Source organism: Ananas comosus, linkage group 8, assembly GCF_001540865.1.
Source record: "Ananas comosus cultivar F153 linkage group 8, ASM154086v1, whole genome shotgun sequence".
NCBI classification, from domain to species: Eukaryota; Viridiplantae; Streptophyta; class Magnoliopsida; order Poales; family Bromeliaceae; genus Ananas; species Ananas comosus.
This window is the reverse complement of record NC_033628.1, coordinates 2,563,722-2,583,843: the sequence shown is the minus strand read 5'-3', so window position 1 is coordinate 2,583,843 and position 20,122 is coordinate 2,563,722. Positions and strand designations below refer to the sequence as shown.

The following is a 20,122-nucleotide window of genomic DNA, read 5'->3' as shown; positions in this document are numbered from 1 at the left end:
AATAATAAGGGTAACTATTGTTATTGTTATTTTTATTATCAATACCTAGAGCTCACAAATGTAGGGTCCCTTCTCCTCTCTCACAAAGGTAATTTGAATATTAAGTAAAATATTATTGGAAAAAATTTGGAGGTATGGATCTAGATAAAGGTAAAACATTATAATCGATAAGGAGAATCTGGTTCGTGTTATCCTATCAAGATTATTAAAACCTATGTAATTTTTTTTTGAAATTATTATATTTAATTAGACCACAATGCTCTGATGTCTCTCTTGTACCTCTTTTTTCTGTTTCTCTTTTTTTTGCTACCTTATCTTTTCTTTTTGCTTTTTAATTTTTACTTTTTTGTCGGTTTCTCGGAGGTCTAAACTGTTTCCAACTTGTACGCTAAGTTCATTCGACTTAATGAATAAAGCAGATAGCTTGCTACCTATTTCTCAAAAAAAAAAAAAAACACTAATAATGCATGCGTGCATACTTTGTATTACTGATTGTGAGTTATCATACAATATATGAAAAATTATAAACTTAGCCCCCATACTTTTATCTCACCTCTTCATTTCAATCATAAAAGAGCTCTATCCTTCTCTCTCTCTCCAGTACAGGGTTTTATAGTATTTCTCTCTCTCTCTCTCTCTCTCTCTCTCTCTCTCTCTCTCTCTCTCTCTCTCTTGTTTCCCAGTCAAGTTCAGCCACAACTTGGAATAGTATATATTTTATTGTGATCTAAATTATTAAGATCTATAACACAAATCATACATAATAATTTAACATGCATAGTAATTCAATATTATATTACTGTACTAAATACAAAACAGTAATGAAACATTAGTAGTTATCTAATTTACATAAACCAATTTCATAATAATATTCAAATTATCGTAAAAATATTGCATGGCTTGAACCAAATGTGCTCATAGATGTATACGGATGAACGTATACAAATTAATAAGAGTAAACATCAGTAAAGTAAAATTATTTAGAAAATTATTCTACATTACATAATCAAAAAAAAAAGAGGATAGATAGGCAAATTTGAAATAAAATAAAGCAAAAGGCAAAGTTGGAAATCGAATTAGATTGATAAAATCCAACCCATTTCCTTTTTAGATTCTTTGACTTTAATACATACCATTTTTTTTGCTCCAAATTTGCAAACAGTCCCAAGATATTTATAGGCATAGCACTAATCTTTTGTTATTATTAAAAGGTAAAAATGTAGAGTATTTATCTAAACTATCAATCATTTTGAATTAAGTATCCAACCTTTCAAATTATTTGATTTGAATCAGTCAATAATACTTCAACTTCAAAATTTAAACTAATTACTTATTTTAATAAATTTATAGTTACGAGAACTATATGAATATACTAACTAAATCTATAAGGATTAGTAACGAATTCAAAATTTGAAGTCAAAGTTTCATTGACCCATTAAAATCAATTTTTTTTTTAAAAAAAAATAGATTTCTAATTCAAATTATTTTATAATTCAGATAAATTTGTACGATTTTATCTTTACTAAAAAATTTTTAAAAAAAAATAATGGCAAAGTTTACATTGTACATTTTGTGAACAACAAACCTAGCTAACATGTCAATACCAATTCCCAATAATGATATGGAGAATAATAATAATAAGATATGTTGTTGCTGCAGCTTAAGTGGACATGTTAAGCACCTACTATCATCCTTTTTGGATATACATGAACTTCATTAATTAATGAAGGAAACATCTCTTTGGTGTTCATATTATATATATATGTATTTATTTATTTATTTATTTATTTATTTATTTATTTATACATGCACATAGGCCACTAGCCCCTCTTTATATGTTTGTCCTTTTATATATTTATTTATTTATTTGCAACTCTAGTTTGAATTCCCAAGTCCCAACTACACTTTTGTAGTGACACATTATTAGATTGGTGAAAATGTAACTTTAGTTTCCTAACTTTATATGTGTGTACTATAGTTTCTGAACTTTTAAGTGTATTATAATATGCTATTTGAACTTCAAAAAACAATAATGATCCCTTTTGTTGTATAAAACCTTTTTAATTCTACTCAGGATTAATCTGAAATAAATACATACTTTGGTTTGTGAACTTTGACACGTACTGCATTATACTTTCTGATTAGTAAAAAAAATTAATAATAATAATAATAAGGTGCCCATTTCATGGAAAAAAAAAAAGGTTTTTTAAAGCAATCAAGATCCAAAAGAAAAATGCATATAATATACAAACTATAAGAATTAAATTATTTAGGGTTAATTGCTAAATGAGAAGTACAAAATCCAACTTATTACTATGTTGAGATGGATAGTACAGGGTCTAATACATACATTTTAGTCTAACACTCTAATTATAATCCCCAACAACCCCTCAATATATCACTATTTTATCAACTTTTGAGTAACCCATAATTGGCCACTTCATGCACACACAACCTACACCCTATATATATATATATATATATATATATAAAATCACCCTACAATATAACATTCCAAGAGAGATGTGTTGGGAACAAGTCAAATTAAGGATAATCAACAACATCATAGAGCTTAACAAAAACCTTGGAGAAAGGAATGGCATCTTTTGACCCCAATTTTGTATCCACCAACCCATCCTATCCTCTTTCCCTTACTATATTATTCACCATTTCCCAACAAAAGAGTGGGAGCTTTCCAATTTCATACTTATTTCTCAAAGAGTAATGTTATCTGTAAATCTAGTTTGGAGATTTACATCCTAACCTCTCAAAGACAGGGATCTGTTTATTTCTCATATCAACTATTTTTTTTAATATTGAAAATTTTAGATGTTTAGAAAAATTTTTAGATGCAAAGGTGTAAGATTAGATATACAGATGATATATTTTTTATTTTTGAAAAAAGGTTTGCATGTTATCTTTTTTTTTGAGAGAGATAGGTAGCACACTATCCGCTTCGTTTATTTCATTTAGAAATAAACTTAGTTGGAAATGTGAATCAACTAGAATTCGAACTTGGGTCTCGGGTACCAACCACCAAGTCCTTTGCCACTTGCTCTAAGGACGGTCGGTAGGTTGTATGTTATCATAAATATGTGGAAATTAGTGAAGAGTAACTTTGAATGTTGAATTGTGTCCTTGGAAACATTTTAAGTTTTTGTTGGCATTTGTACACCAAAAAGTGAAACAAAAAAAAAATAAAATGTTGAGGTACATATGCAGCAGCTATGCATAAAACAAATTGAATTTGTAGTGGTGTCCATTGAGGGCTAATTGATGTTGGAAGCAATAATAGCTTGAACTTTAGGAGTATGGATTCAAATTAACAAGGGTTTTTTGGGGTCATTTTCTAGTTTCATTTTTAGAAATAACAGAAGTAGAAATTTTTTTTTGAAAAAATGCTAAAGATATAGTAGAAGTAGAAATAAGGTATAAAGCTTAAAAAAAATAAAAGTTTTAATTGAATGCTCCTATTTTTTCTTTAAAAGTAAATTATTAAAGATATTTTAAGATAGCACTTCTCGTAATAGTACTGTTCAGCTAAGTCTACTTATGATAAAAATTATATAAAATCGACTCAAGTTAAAGCAATTTGAGATTAGGACATTTGGCATATATGTAGACTCATAGTGAATCACGAGCCACAATTAAACATGCAGATTTAGTTTTAGACCGGTCTGATATTATCTTGAGATGCATAATTAGCCACGTATATACCAGATATCTAATCATCGAACTCCTCTAGTTTAAAACTAATTTTGCATAATTTTTGTCTACATACTTTAGGATGGCATGCATGTGCACAAATTCATATATTTGCAATGATAATAAACCCAAAAAAAAAAGTTAAAAAAGAACACTAAAAAAGGAGACAAAAAAAGGGGAAAAAAATCTAATCCTCTCCTCCTAACCAAGATATAAGGTGTACCACCACTCACTATTCACATGAGGACAAAAAGGCTCTCAACTTTTTTAAATAAAGCATAGAAAAAGAAAAAAAAAAAGATTAATAATGGTCCCCACCCCTTTCAAAAAAGCTTTTATTAATTTCTTTCACAATAGTGGTGGGTCCTTCACCAATCCGCGCCAGGATTTATTGGTGTAGAGACAAGATTGTAGTGGGCCATCCACATGACCACATATGCCTAGAAGCTACCCACAAACCAAGAAAAAAAAAAAAAAAAACTTTTTTTGGAAAATAATAATATTAATGTATGTTCATAAATAGGTTTAAATCTTAAACCTCACTTTTTATAGATTTCCAAAACTAGTTTGAAATTTTGGGTCAAAAAAAAGATTTGATAAGACTAGTAGAAAATTAGTATGTCGGATCGCTGACGCTAACTATTAATCTCAAAAGCTCGAGCTTTTAAAAACATACAATCAATTTACTTTAAGCATACAAATATAGCGCCCAAGAATCTCAATTGTGACTCGGTCATATCAATCTCACGTCACTTTGAATATGATTCGGCCCAATCTGACCTACCACCATTTCGAACATGACTCGATCCGACTTGACCTTCCTCCATAGGACAGAATGTTGGCAGCCCCTTTAAGCCAACATAGTGGTCTTTGGATTAGTAGAATTTAAGATTTATATCTAGTTTATGGGCATACATATAGCATTATTATATTATTATTATTATTATTATCATTATAACTATTTGGGTATAGCTATACAACGTAAATCTTATATATTGTTGGTGCGTTAGTGAATCTTTGAGCCACAATAGAATGCGAGTCTGAGATAATCAAAAGAATCCATATTTTTAATTTATATAGCTGACACATTAATAACATACAAGAACAACATTGTGGAGGGTGCAATGCATTTCACTCTGTTTTTTCTTTTGTTTCTTTTTTAACTTTTCACTTATTTTAATTTAGGCTTCTAGAGCCGTTATCTGATCTTCCTATATGCTATAGTAAAGCGGCGCTACTAAGAAAAACTAAAGTACTAATCCAATAGTATGTATACAAAACTCACTAATTTAATATAATTTTAAAAAATATAAAATTATATTAAATAAAATCAAAGTTTGAGGACATTTTTTATAGATTTTGAAGTTCCACAACAAAAATAAGTGCTTTTTTGTAGTTATAAGTAAATGCTTATTCCAAAAGTACAATTCTCTCTTTAAGGAAGGAATATACCAAAACTACTCGACCATTGTTGGGTTAATAATTAGGAAAAATTTCAAAAAAAGAACCCTATAGTTTCGCAGTTTTTTATTTTAGTATTTTATGATTTAAAGTGTATTAAGTTAGTATTCTGTGGTTTCTCACTTTATCACTTTAGTGCCCTGTGGTTTAAAGTGTATCAAGTTAGTACCCCGTGGTTTTATTTTTGTATTAAGTTAGTATTCTGTAGTTTTTAAACAACAGGGTACTAAATACAAAAATAAAACCACAGGGTACTAACTTGATACACTTTAAACCACAGGGTACTAAAGTAAAAAAGTGCAAAACCACAGAATACTAAAATGAGAAAAAGTGAAACCACAAGGGGGTATTTGAAGTTTTGCCTAATAATTAATATAAAGTGAATGGTAGTGAAAAAAGTGCTTTTGGTCCCCAACAAAAACATATTTTATGTACATTATTCATGTATTTATAATTTTATATAATGTTTTAATTTTATATACATACGTAAATTAATCAAAAGTTTTCAAATTATATTTGTTTTTTTGTTTTGTCCCTGGATAAATCTATATACGAATCAGAAAGCATAATAGATTAAAAGTTGAGAAGGAAAGTGTTATGCGCCTTATAATTATGGGAGCTGAAAGTATTATTTAATTATATAGTTTTGATATTTATTTGAATTTTTTTAGAGAAATAAATTAAAATAATAAGATAAAAACAAACGTTGTGAAGAGAGAATTTCCAAGCCTAAACTATCTATTACCTTTCTTTTTTTACAATTTCTTTTAGAATGAATCTATTTATACAAAAAGAATATATCTGAAACAACATAACTGACTAATTAGCTCGGCACACAACAGCTTTTTAGTTATTTATTTTTCAAACTTACTGTATAACTTATGTGGCATGTTCTAAATGTGGTGAGTCAAGCACAAATATCGACAAAAATGACTCATCAATTATATATATATTTTTTTACTTATTTGAAATATGCATGTCAAAAAGGCGAATGCCGGCGCCCCTTTGATCCAACGGCCCAAACCAATTCGGCTAGCCAATTCATTGCTATTTGTAGCACTATCTTTGCATGAGTCGACTCTCTAGAAATATAATTTATTAGATCCAAACTATTAATCCAAAATACTTAAAACCAATTATTATGATTAGAGGACCGGATCATTACAGTTGGCATCACAGACGAATAGTAGCCAAAAAGTGTGAGAACTAAGCGTTATGCGTGACAAACCGCTACACTACGAGTTTGGTGAGAATCATCTCTTGAATTCGCATAAGCTATATTTAGAAATTTCATATTACCTGAAAATTCTGATCTATACATATGATTCGATTTGGGCCTGACGAAAATGGTAGGATCTAAACAGTGGAATTTGTAACACTACAATAGTTCCATGTATAATTAGGTTCGGGTCTAACGAAAATACCAAGATCTAAACCATGGATAGTCTGTAACACCTCAATAATTTCACATCGATCGGATGAAAAGATGATTCTAATTGAAAATATAAAGAGATCACACATTTTAATAATAATAACCAAGCTTATAGATATTTTCGGACAATGGTTTAGGCCTAATAAATTATTACTGCCTAGGGATGGGTTTGACTCGGCGTAAAACGAACTGAAAATTTGTTTTTGGTATGAAAATTATTTTTTCGCTTATTTGGTTCGATGTAAAAATATTTTTTTATAAAAGTATCTTTACATATTTGGAAAAAAAAAAAATAAAGTTTTTATTTTTCGCTGCTTTTCAACAGAAAGAGAAAACTCATTTTGCTCATTTTTTTTCATTGAACCAAATAAACATTGATGAAATCTTATTACTTTTCCTAAAATTTAAATACTACAAAACCTAAAAAAAAATTCTTATAAAAAATATTTTCTACTGAGAATATATAAAGGCATGTTTGATTACTCCAAAGTGAGTAAAGTAAAAAAAATAGTCACTTTTATAACACATCAATTATACTTGGGGATCTTTTTTGGGTACTTGTAACATTACTCTATTTATTGGTCTCCCTAAAACCGTTACAAAGTTATAATCCTTTGTCGCTTAATAACACTGCATGTAATAGCTTTCACTTGTCACATGTCACATGTCACATCCAAACCCCTCTTAATATCATAAAATATTATCTTATAAACCCCGTGCATGCATACGTCGCACGAACCGCTATTCTTTCGGCCATCCATCACATTACATACTTCAATTTTCAACGTTCATTAATCAGAACTCTATATAAAGTTTATTTATTTTTAATCTGAACATTTTATTCTATGGACTTTGTATAAATTGCACTGCAATTTTTCACCGCCCTAATTTTTATTTTTTCTTCTATTTATTAGTTGAATAGAATTAAAAATTTATTTTTAGTAAGAATTAGACATTTTTAACAAGGCTAAAATTTAAAAATCTCTCCTTTAAATATTTATTTTCTTAATTTAACTTCAAAAATTATATTTTTGATCATTTTATTCTCGCCGCACATTGTAGGTCCTTAAAATATTTCTCACGGAACAAAATATAAATTTTTGTAATTAGGAGAAAGAAAATTAAAAAAAAATAGTATTCGTGGGAAAGTTTTTTGTAATATCAAAAAAATGAACATAATTTTTTTTTATTTTCGATACACTTTTTTAACCGGCGCACAAGATATATCAATGCACCGGGTACAGCCGACAATCAGATGCAATCGCGGCCGTTAATGCGAACGGACGGCTGAGATCGCATGATGTAAATCCGACGGTGAGGATCAATCCGCTTTCGTTGGCTGTTACTAACCGTTGGATTGGATAGGATAGGATAGGATAGGATAGCGCTCGTTCTAAGATGGTTCCTGGATCAGCGTCCACCGTCCGATCAATCCCATGCCCGCGCCACACACTCGATCTCGACCGTCCACTCGGCTTTCGCGCGCCCCCCCCAACCCGTTATTCGCCGCTGGGCCCCACCTCGGTGTGCGAGCACTGTAACGCGCTGCTCACGTATCCCCGCACCGACGCGCATTATTTCCGCGGGGCCCACAACGCCCAAAACCAGGAGATAAGCACTACGTGCTCCCGGTGCACAGCTGCTTCCGTGCACCGTCAATTTATCTGATCTCCATCTCGGCTCATACATAAAAAAAAACAGTGGAGAGGAAGTAGGGATGCAAACGGGGGCGGATATGGAGGCGGGGGCCCGCCTCCCGTCCCGACTAGCAAAATCCTGCCCCGTTTTCTGCTCCGAATCCGTGATGGATTAAAAAATGCATCTCATAATCCGCCCCGCATTGTAACCCGCCTCCCGCCGGCGCCCCGAATCCGCTCCACCAACTAATATTTTTTATAAAATTATAATATTATTAATATTTTGTAAAATATAAATTAATAATTTTTAATCATATTATATATATAATTTAACAATATTAGTTGTAAAAATCAAAAATATCAACAAAAATTCAAAACAAAATTTAAAAATTTCAAATATATTAGAAATGAGAGTACTAACTTATTTGTATTTGAATTTTTTTGTAAATACATTATTTTTTAGAAATAATTTTTTAAAATATAAATAATTTTCGGGACGGATTCGGGGCGGATCATGGCGGGGCGGATTCGGGGCGGGTCAAAATTTCTCCCGTTTTCTGCCCCGAATCCGTCTCGGATCGTAAAATTTACCTCGTTTTCTACCCCAAATCCGTTTATTTTCTCCCATTTACTGCCCCCGTCGGGGCGGATCGGGGCGGGAGCTCCACCAATCCGGATCCGTTTGCATCCCTAAGAGGAAGGAAGTAATTTTCAACCGTAACGCGACACTTTTGGTATTTTATTCAAAATAATAATATAATTACAGTTGAAATTTGAGTTTTCCAAAATACCATAACTTGACTTCCCCTCGGGGTAGAGGCTAAGTCGTCAATTATAAAAAGGTTAATTTCATACAGGTCTCTACAAATATAGTAAATTATAAATATGTTTTTATAAAGTTCAACTTATATATGTTATTATTACAAAAGTTTTAATATTTTCAAATATATTCCTACTATTAGAATCCGTAAGAAAAAGTTAGCTAACTGTAGGTAAAATACCTAATCCTACTTAGTTAATGAAGTGAATTAACTTTTTTACCCTTCTTTAATTATCAATTGGAACTTTTAAAGGAACATATTTGTGATGCTAAAAAGGTTATTCCACTTATAAAATAAATAGTACTCTAACGGTAACAAACCGTTTGTAGGAACCGGTATGAAATTAACCCATTATAAAAAAAAGATGTGAGAAAAAAATATAATAAAAAAAGAGAAAGAACTTTTATTTATTATTTATATATTTTTGTTAGATAATATATTTATTATTTATTATGTTATATAAAGCATTAATATAATTTTTGACATAATTTATTTTCTATCAAATAAATAGCATAACTGAAAAAATTTTACTACCACAATTATAAAATTAAACAGCGAAAGGAAAAAAAAAAATCAGCTGAACTCTAGTTAAATCCAAAACCCACTTCAATCCAAAGTCCAGTTTCGATGAAGCAAATATACACCAATATGCGTAGTTATAATTTTTTTCTTCTAATTGTTATAGGAATGAGCGTGGCGGCGCCGGCATTAGGACAGTGGAGGAGGAAGAGGGAGAGGGAGGAGACGGAGACGGAGACGGAGGGGTTATTATGATCTATTCCTAATTGGACCGAATTTATAAAATCTTAAAAAGTAGATTTTTTTTTTTTTTTCGAAATCACACAATCAACAAATCTTTTATGCAAAAAGGCCAAATATGTTCTATCAAAATTTAATAGTTACTTTATTCTTTGTAAAGAAAAATTTTGTCGTCTCACAACATTTTTGTAGTTTGTCGAAATATCCTCTGATCCTTTTTTTCACTATAGAATATTAAATTCTAATACATTTTAATAAAATGAATATTTAAAGTCATTAAGAAATATAAAATTAGATAATAAAATTGAAATTTTAAACCTTGGATGTAAATCTCAAAAAAGCTCTATGGTTCTGAGAGGTTTATAGCTTTTACTTGAAATTTATAACTAGGGAAACTTTAAAAAACCCCCTTGTGGTTTCAAACTTTTTACCTTTAGTACCATGTGGTTTGAAATATATCAAATTAGTATCCTGTGATTTTTCACTTTATCACTTTAGTGCCTTATGGTTTAAAGTGTATCAAGTTAGTACTCTGTGGTTTTGCACTTTATCACTTTAGTACTCTGTGATTTTAATTTTGTATCAAGTTAGTACCCTGTAGTTTTTTAAATCACAGAATACTAAAGTGATAACGTGTGAAACCATAGGGTACTAAAGTGATAAAGTGCAAACCACATGGTACTAACTTGATACACTTTAAACCATAGGGTACTAAAGTGATAAAGTGATAAACCACAGGGTACTAACTTGATACACTTTAAACCACAGGGTACTAAAATAAAAAAGTGTGAAACCACAGGGGGTTATTTTGAAGTTTTCCCTTATAACTATTACTTATTAATTTTCCTTTTGTATTTATCATATTTTTTAGGGCAAAATTACACTTTTGACCCTCAAACTATTAGGTGCATAACACTGGTCCTCAAACTTTAAGTTGCAATTTTTGGCTCAAACTTTTTAAATTTTTGAAGTCAAGTTTCATAACTTAATTTAATAAGCTTTAATGTGAAAGTGATGTGGTAGTTTTGTAATTGATGATGCAACAATAATTAAGATGCTACAAGACTTTCATATCAACGATTCGTCAATATTTAGCTAACTAAATTGGATTGTAAATTTTAATTGTAACAACTTACAAAAATCGAGTCAAAAATTATAACAAATTAAAGCTTGAGCACCAAAAGTGTCGCACATAATGGTTTGAGGCCCATAGTGTAATTTATCCTATTTTTAATATTTTAATTAGTTCTTTGGAGATTGAACTTATATACTTTTATTTATAACTATTGGTATAATTATGGATTATTTTGAATTGGCTATACAATTTTTTGAAATTTTAATTTTATTCTCCAATCTTTGAATTCAAAATTTAAACTAATTACTTACTTGAATGAATCTATAGTTGCTAGAATTGTAAAAATAAACTAACTAAATTCGTAAAAATAAATGATGTATTCAAATTTTGATGTCAAAAGCGATGTTGACTAATTTAAATCAAACAAATTGAAAATTTGAAAAGTGAAATCAAAATTTTAAAAATTTGGACACCCAACTCAAAATTCTACATAGTTCAGATAAATTCCAGTCATAAAGGTCCGTACAAATCTAGTAAATTATAAATATATCCCTACAAAATTTAACTTTCATATTGTTCTTAAAAAATTGTTAATATTTTCAAATATATATCCATATCGTTAAAATCTGTTATAAAATTTTAATTAACCATGGTCAGTTTATGAGATAACTTGATATTTTTGCCCCTCTTATATTATACTGTTATGACTTTTGGAGGGACATATTTGTGATGAAAAAATTAATATTTTACTTAAAATAGAAATAATTCTATAACGATAATAAATCAGAGGGATATATTTGAAAGTATTAAAACTTTTATAAATACGATAAATGAAAACTTAACTTTATAAAAATATATTTACAATTCATATAGAGAGAGAGAGAGAGAGAGAGAGAGTTGAACTAATACTTTTAAAAGTATTATGAGGTTGGTGCTTTTTGAGTTTTTAACCATTGGATGAAAAAATATAAGGTTTGGATGATGATAATAGGTGGTGGTAGGTGGAATAGTGTTTGATCTAAGGGTTATTAGTAATCAAGAAGTAGATCCAAGGGTTAGAAATCTAAAAGCACCAATTCGGTAATACTTTTAAAAATATTCTAGCTCAATTTTATATAATTCGGTAATACTTTTAAAAGTATTCTAGCTCAATTTTATATATATATATATATAATTCTAAATTTTTATATATATTTTTTTTTATGACGGTTGAAAAAGCTACCTGCGTGCGTATATAAGACAAAATAGTACAGACAAATGGTACACCAGGTGCAGCCGAATTTCTCCTGCAAGAATTGGAAATCAAAATCGCAAAAAAGGTTCCTCCCCTCCTCCCCACTTTCCACCTCTCTCTCTCTCTCTCTCTCTCTCTATGCACAATGCAGCTTCCCCACTCTCTCTCTCTCTCTCTCTTCTTTCTCTCTCTATCCCCTTCGCATATATTCTTTCTCCATCCCCTCGAGTCATAGTGAAAAAGATAGAGAGAGAAACAGTGGTGAGAGAAGGAGACCTTTCTCTCTCTCTCTCTCTCTCCTTTCTAGAGTTTCCTTTTTTCCCTTCTTTCCTTTGCTTTCGCTCTTTTCTTCCCCCCCTCCCCATCCCTTCCTTTCTAGGGTTTCGCCACTGTTCCATCGCGGCGCTCGAGGAGGTGGATTGGCGTGTTATGTGATTTTTTTCTTTTTTTTTGGTTTGGTTTGGTGGGGATCGGATTATTGGTCGGTGATGGCCGAAGCGGCGGGGGGGGTCGAGGTGGGGAGGTACGCGCACAGCCCCGTGCACAGGGCGGTGGCGGCGCGGGACCACGCGGCGCTGCGGCGGATCCTGGCGGCGCTGCCGCGGCTGGCGGCGGACCCGGCGGGGATCCGGACGGAGGCGGAGTCGGCGGTCGCGGTCCGGCTGGGCGACGCCGCCGCCGTGGAGATGCTCATGGCCGCCGGCGCCGACTGGAGCCTCCAGAACGAGCAGGGGTGGAGCGCGCTCCAGGAGGCGATCTGCGCGCGCGAGGAGGGCCTCGCGAAGATCATCGTCCGCCACTACCAGCCCCTCGCCTGGGCCAAGTGGTGCCGCCGCCTCCCCCGCCTCGTCGCCGCCATGCGCCGGATGCGCGACTTCTACATGGAGATCACCTTCCACTTCGAGAGCTCCGTCATCCCCTTCATCTCCCGAATCGCCCCCTCCGACACCTACAAGATCTGGAAGCGGGGCTCCAACCTCCGCGCCGACATGACGCTCGCCGGATTCGACGGATTCCGCATCCAGCGATCCGACCAGAGCATCCTCTTCCTCGGAGACGGATCCGAGGACGGCAAGGTCCCCCCCGGCGCGCTGTGCATGATCTCGCACAAGGAGAAAGAGGTGATGAACGCCTTGGAAGGGGCGGGGGCTCCGGCGTCGGAGTCCGAGGTCGAGCAGGAGGTGTCCGCCATGTCGCAGACGAACATCTTCAGGCCCGGGATCGACGTCACCCAGGCCGTGCTCCTCCCGCAGCTCACGTGGCGGCGGCAGGAGCGGACGGAGATGGTCGGCCCCTGGAAGGCCAAGGTCTACGATATGCACAATGTGGTGGTCAGCGTGAAGTCGAGGCGCGTGCCCGGCGCGATGACCGACGAGGAGTTCTTCTCCTCTTGCAACGAGAACGATACCGAGAGCGAGGAGTTCGAGGAAATCTTAACCGAGGACGAGAGGAAGCAGCTGGAAAATGCCCTTAAAATGGAGTCGCCGGATATTGTCGACGAAGTTCACTCCGACTCGTTCGTGGGGCCTCGGCGCAGTTGCTACGAATCGAGGGAGATTCCAATCGAGGAGGGCGGTAGCAGCTGCGGAAACGGTGAGAGCAGCAAGAATGATAAGAAAGGGTGGTTCGGTAACTGGGGACGGAAGGGACAGAGTAATAGTAACAAGCAAGACGCGCCGAAGAGGGTTGCTCCGCCAAGGAGCTCGCTTTGTGTAGATGAGAAGGTGAGTGATCTTCTCGGTGAATCTCCGTCTAGGTTTAATAGTAGAGCAGGGCGGCATTCGGTGGAGGTAGTTACAACCGGTGAAGACCTTAGAAGAGTTAGGGATAGGGTTCCGAGAAAAGGTACGACGAGTTCGGAGACTGCGAATAGGAAAAAGGAGGACAGTAAGGAGAGCGAGTACAAGAAAGGGTTGCGGCCCATTCTCTGGCTTTCGCCGAATTTCCCACTTCGGACTGAGGAGCTGTTGCCCCTGCTTGACATCCTTGCAAACAAGGTCAAGGCGATACGGCGTTTAAGAGAGCTTCTTACCACAAAGCTCCCCGCAGGAACTTTTCCAGTCAAGGTACGTGATTTTGCTCTGGTTCCTATGTAAAATTCTCTTTTTTGATCATGCCAGTAATTTGTGTGATTGTGTAGCTAAAATAACATTAAGCTGATATGGTCGCCATTCTTTTGTGGTAGCTGATCCGATCTTTATCGGTTCGAAGTTTATGCAGAAGGATCGTCATAAACGGTTTTAGGTTGTAACATATAGAGCGTTTCAATAGAACAGTACCTACAGATAATCATAGTTCCAAATTGATTTCTGCAATGCAGCTTTTGTTGCATGCTTTGTGGGAATTCTGCAAATTGAATGGACCACATTTTTGAAGTGGGATCTGACTTGATTGTCCACATCAGAAGCTTATCTAACTACTTTGCGGAGTTCTTTTTTTTTTATTTTATTGGTGTGAAGCCCATTAATGTCTCTGATTTGACTATTGCCATGACAAGTTAACCTCAAAGTTTTGTCTGTTTGTTGCTGTCACCCTTTCTTTTCATTAGTCGGAGTGTTGTCGGAATGCTTTGATATCCTTTGCTTGGAATATTATATGGTTAATTGATATATTTGAGATGACTGAACATGAAATAAAGATATTGAAAAAGAAAATGCTTTAATATCATATCTTTTGCTTAGAATATGATATGGTTAATTGACAATTTTGAGATGAATGAACATTTAATAAGGATAGTGAAAAAGAAAACAGATGGTGAAATAGAGTTATAATATCTAGATGAAATCTTGGAATTTTCTTGAATAAATCTTTTGAGATAATAATATAGGCTTGAAGATCCTTTCAAATTAATGCTTTGTTGCAAAAAACTACCACATCTTTGTTTTCTGTCTATGTTAAAGAACGAAAAAGGATACCTTTCAGCTCAGAGGATCTTGAATCCTTTTGAGTGGTTATGGAGATTGTTAGTTTTGAATACTTCTTATTTGATCTGTTACTTATTTTTTTGTAGTCCTAGCCGCTCTATCTCTTTTGTTTGCACTATTTTGTATTTTGGGGCTTCATATTTTTTACTTTGAATCTTGCTGCCTCTATGCTTTTATATTTGTATACAAGGTTTCATATTCATATCAACAACTATCATACTTTTCGCAATGATGTGATGCCTTATTCATTGGTTCATGTACTAATTTTCCATATAGATGTTTATGATAGTTTAAGCTTCTACAACTACAAGCAAATCTTTTTAGATCCTGGTTCTGCACTTTCTGATTGTTGAACTACAACTACCATTCTCAACCTACAGAAGTTTGTTCTAGATTCGCTTTGGATAATTTGTCTCTACTACTTATCATTTCTATTATTTAGTATCTTAAAATAAGGGGGAGGGGAATCTAAAAAGGAAAATGGTGAAATATTTTGTTCTTGCAGACTAATAAATGCAATTGGCTTTATTTTGTAGTCTGAAGGAATGTAACATTTGACGGAATTATGTTACAGACTTACAGTAATCAACATGACTTTCCTGTTTGCGAGACTTCCATCTGATTCTCTTTACTAAGTTCTAGTTGTTCCAATCTGATTATAGTGATAATTATTTGAGATACGATGTAGTGTACTTTATTGTGGTTATTTCTTGGTTAATGGTACAAGTCTTGGGCTTAACCCACAAGATCAACGTACTCCCTTCACTCCCTCTGCAGACTTCACTTTGGTGAGACCCCAGTTAGGTAATAGCGTATATTCTAGTATCATATAAAATTAATGAGAATTTGCATTCCTTATGAAAGACAAGGCCTATAGATAATAAGTTTCATAGGTTACCATTAGTTTCAGTCTGATAGCAATCAGAATTTTGTCTCTTGCGGTACGGGTAATGAATTTCTTTTATTGTGTATAGCTAATCAATCCAAGGTAGAAGTTGAAGTTGGAAAAGAAGTTTCTTGAATGATAGAGTCATCATGATAATGCAGAAGCAATGTAGAAATTAATTGCCTCCTGAAGCAGTGGCATAATGCTATTTTATTTTAGATATGATGGTAGAATCATTGATGCAATAATTGGACATTTCCGAGTGATCTACCAACTGGATTATTCTAGACAATTCTGAGAATCTTGCAGAGCTATGATTATTGTAGTACTTGTTTTTGATATTAGAAAAACAAGTCCACAAGCTTCCCATCCAATAGTCAGAGTACAAGTGGGATCGCCTATGGGCTCTAACACATGGCTAGGCTCTATATCGAAGGAACCAACTTTCTATTCACAGAGCTATGAAGCTCCCATCAATCTACACTTCCCTTTGTTATCTCTTGGACCTTGGCATTTGTCTTACATCTCAAGGTTGGGATTAGAATCTATTCACTCCGCTTTGTTTCCCCTGAAACCTTCACATATGTTTTAACTTAAATCTCATGTTTAGGGTGTACCTAAATTTTTGCAAACCAGGTGGAAAGCTTGGCATAGTGCAGAGGGGAAGTATAGGATGCATTACGGGCTTTATATAAGTAGAAATATTTAGTACGTGGATAGTTTAATTTAAAGACTATTTTAAGTCCCTTAAATTGGTCTTTCCCTGTCTCTCACTTCACAGTTCTCATTGTTTAAGCACACTGATCTATAAAAAAGTTAAAAGGGCATTTTGTCACTCTCACATGACACGCTTTAGTATTGGGCATTCCTGATATTGCGTTTAAGCACATTCCAATTATAACGTCTCATGAGCAATGGACTCAAATTGTATGCAGTCTAATGGCTGACCTTCATACTACAAATTATTGTAATTCACGACTAAATTCGTCAATGGTAGTAAGGAAGAAATCACTAGAATAATAATATCCTTTAGCTTAAATGGCCTTTATGGTTTCTAACTGTTGATATACTTCCAGGTTGCGATTCCAGTTGTACCGACAATTAGGGTTATCGTTACATTTACAAAATTTGAGGAGCTACAACCATCAGAAGAGTTCTCCACCCCTCCTTCGAGCCCTACCCGAAGCAAAAGCCCCGCCGTAGTAACGCAGAGCACGAGTTCATCATGGATCCAGTGGATCAAGGCGCCTTACCGCCAAAACTACACGACGCTGGGGCCCAGTAGCCGCGTGGAGGACATCCAGGATCCCTTTGCGATTCCATCCGATTACACTTGGACGACCCCCGAAGCGAAGAAGAAGAAGATGATGGAGAGCAAGAACAAGTCCAAGAAAGGAAAGAATCCGAAGCAGTGAAGTTCTAAATCTTATGATACTCGAAATTCTAATCTCATCAGCTTATTGAGCTCTCGCGAAGCTGTTTGAATTGGTGGCGAGAAGGTTCGACGCCCAATTGTTGTTTGTGTTGGGTTGACGAAAGAACTCGGTAACACGGAGAGGGGATGAATGTTGTAGATTTTTAGGAATCACTCAATTGTAATGTTCAGATGTGCTTAAGATTCATTTGGAATATTCGTTCTTTCAGCCCAAATGTTTATACACTTTTAATGTTGCTTTTCCACTGTTAAACCATTAAGGAAGAGTCCTCCAGTTGCTAAATCGATAATGATTGCTGCTGCTTTTTTTTTTTTGTTGCCCTCGCGTTGTTGTTTATCTTCTTTTGAAACCAAAGAGCCATGCGCGTGCATCGAGATACTTAAGAGGGATCATGTGTCTAAATTTTTACTTCACCTTTTATCATGAATTTTAGAAATGATTTGCTGCTGTTTAAGTAGCTATATATATCACTTGGGTGTTTTGCCTCCATTGTCATTATTTTCTTTCTGAATATACCTTGTAATTAGGGGGGGAATTAGGCACATAAATAGAGTAGGCCTAAACTATATAATCTCTTTCTAAGTAGTTTGTAATCAATGCATGTTCTATGACATTTCTATGATTTTTATTTCTCACAATCTGTTGGTTTATTTTGAATTGTTGGTACAGAACTCGGTGATCTTGAAGCTTTGTATGAAATTCTCCAAATCCTGCACAATTGCTTCTCTTGTTCTCTGAGAAATAGAAGCTAACCCTAAACCTCTAGTAACTAAAAAAAATTGATGTGTTGGGAAAAGAACCTTATAAACTTTCTAAGTAAATGCCAAAATAATTTTTTTGTAGATAGATGATTTTCATTTTCTTTTATTTATGCTGAAAAAGCAATGTATCAGCTGTCTTTTCACCTTCTCTCTTTAGTTGAACTTGAAGCTTTACTAAAATGAACTGAGCTTTCTCTTCTCATAGTTTATAAATCAATAGAGGTTTTTATGTGAAATTGTGCACCTTTCATACCCCTTCTGGTGAATTCTCACTTTAATTAATAGAACAATCCATATATTGAAAACAAATTCTCACATCTTACCCAACCTACATATATAGTGCATGAAACACTTATCCTCTTTGGATTACACACACACATATATATATATATAACCACTTACTGAAACCATTATGACACCACAATACCACAAGCACATAACAAACCCATATCTCACTAAACCACTTGTGAAGCATAAAACATCGTCCTAATATGTGAGATGAACTGTGATTCTTAGCAGAGTTTCAGACCCATCAGTCACATGCTGGCCCGACGGAATCAGCGGCCGGACCTCCGCGAACCCGCCAGCCCCTTTAAACTTTCCAGTCCCTCCGGTCACCGACAACCGCGACATTGCGGTCCCAATCTTGTACACTCCGAAAAAGTTTAGTGTGTCACCATACTCCCCACCCTCCATCATAGCTGTGAAGGCCATCATTTGGGCCGACCCGTCGGCGGAGCTCGCTACGTAGACCCCTTGGGCCTTCCCAATGGGCTGGGCCCCAATATCGGGCCCATTTGTGAGGATATCGTCGATGACAGTGATGGTACCGAACCCAAGCCCGAGCCCATCAGGGCCCAACTGGGTTTGGGCCTGGGCCGTGGCAGCCGGCCCATTGGGCGTCTGCACGAAGCCCGATCCGGCAAGGCCCGTGTCTAGCGGGACGCCGTTGTTCCCGTTGACGGTGGGGATCGCCCCGTTGGTGTTGGGAATCGCCACCCCGTTCTTCGGAGGGACGAACCCAATGGGCCGGGCGAAGGGGACTTGGCCATTGTAGATGTTCCCTAGCAAGCCGGTAATGGGCCGGGCCGTTGGGCTCGTGCCGCCGAGGACATCATGCAAGTATAGCTCAAGGGCCACATCTCCTGCGGCAGTGGCGGTGGCAGCGGCAGCTCCGCCGCCTTGCGGTTGCGCGGTAGTCCCAATTCCGGCAGTTGCGGTCGACGTTTGCGCATGGATCGCTGCCAAGTGAACGGTAACTATTAGAAGAAGAAAGGTGATGGCAACTGATGGCGATCCCATGTTGAACAGTTTTGGCTATGTAATATGATAATTGAGTGTGTTTTTGTGTGTGTGTGTGTGTGTGTGTGTGTATGTGTGTTTGTTGAGATGGGAGAATGGTGAGAGCTTCATATAGAGGAGGTATTGGGTATTTGAATGGAGCTGTTAGAGGGAATAGAGTGAAGTAGTTGAGTGAGTTAGAGTTGGGAATAGTGGGTACAACATAACCAATAATCTATCTAAATATTGGCATTTTATAGAGGATAAATTGGAAAAAATTGGACCCATTTGTTCAATTTTGTTGGGTTAATTGACTCAAACTGTTCAATTTGAGTGCTTTAAAATTTGACAAGAAAAGGTTTGATTATTTTTGACAGGGTGTCAAATATATATATATATATATATATATATATATGATGACAAAGTCCATTTGTTTTGGACCAAATCCACCATCTTAACATCAGGCTCCAGTTGCCTTTTATTATTAACATAGTTTTACTTCCCATTTGGTTCACAAATGGCCCTCATTATTTTTTTAGAGTTTTCATGCTTGCATTTTAAATTTTCTCAAAACTCTTCAGCTTCTGACCTTTAAATCAAGTTATAGTGTGAAACTTTAGGAAAAAATTACAGTTAAAAAAGGTTAAGGTGCATAAACTAATCTTTAGTTTTTGAACCCATGAACATCTTGTTCAATACCGCGTCGTTTA

At 35.2% G+C, this 20,122-nt stretch overlaps 2 protein-coding genes across 2 annotated transcripts; one reads left to right on the top strand and one right to left on the bottom strand.

The window, feature by feature from the left end:
- LOC109714110 (ankyrin repeat domain-containing protein 13D) lies at window positions 12,491-17,684 on the top strand. Its single transcript, XM_020238547.1, has 2 exons — window positions 12,491-14,190; window positions 17,011-17,684. Exons 1-2 carry the CDS (start codon window positions 12,613-12,615, stop codon window positions 17,347-17,349), a joined length of 1,917 nt encoding a protein of 638 aa, XP_020094136.1. The 5' UTR covers window positions 12,491-12,612; the 3' UTR covers window positions 17,350-17,684.
- On the bottom strand, window positions 18,569-19,497 carry LOC109713899 (dirigent protein 18-like). The gene has a single exon (XM_020238175.1). It carries the CDS (start codon window positions 19,431-19,433, stop codon window positions 18,618-18,620), a length of 816 nt encoding a protein of 271 aa, XP_020093764.1. The 5' UTR covers window positions 19,434-19,497; the 3' UTR covers window positions 18,569-18,617.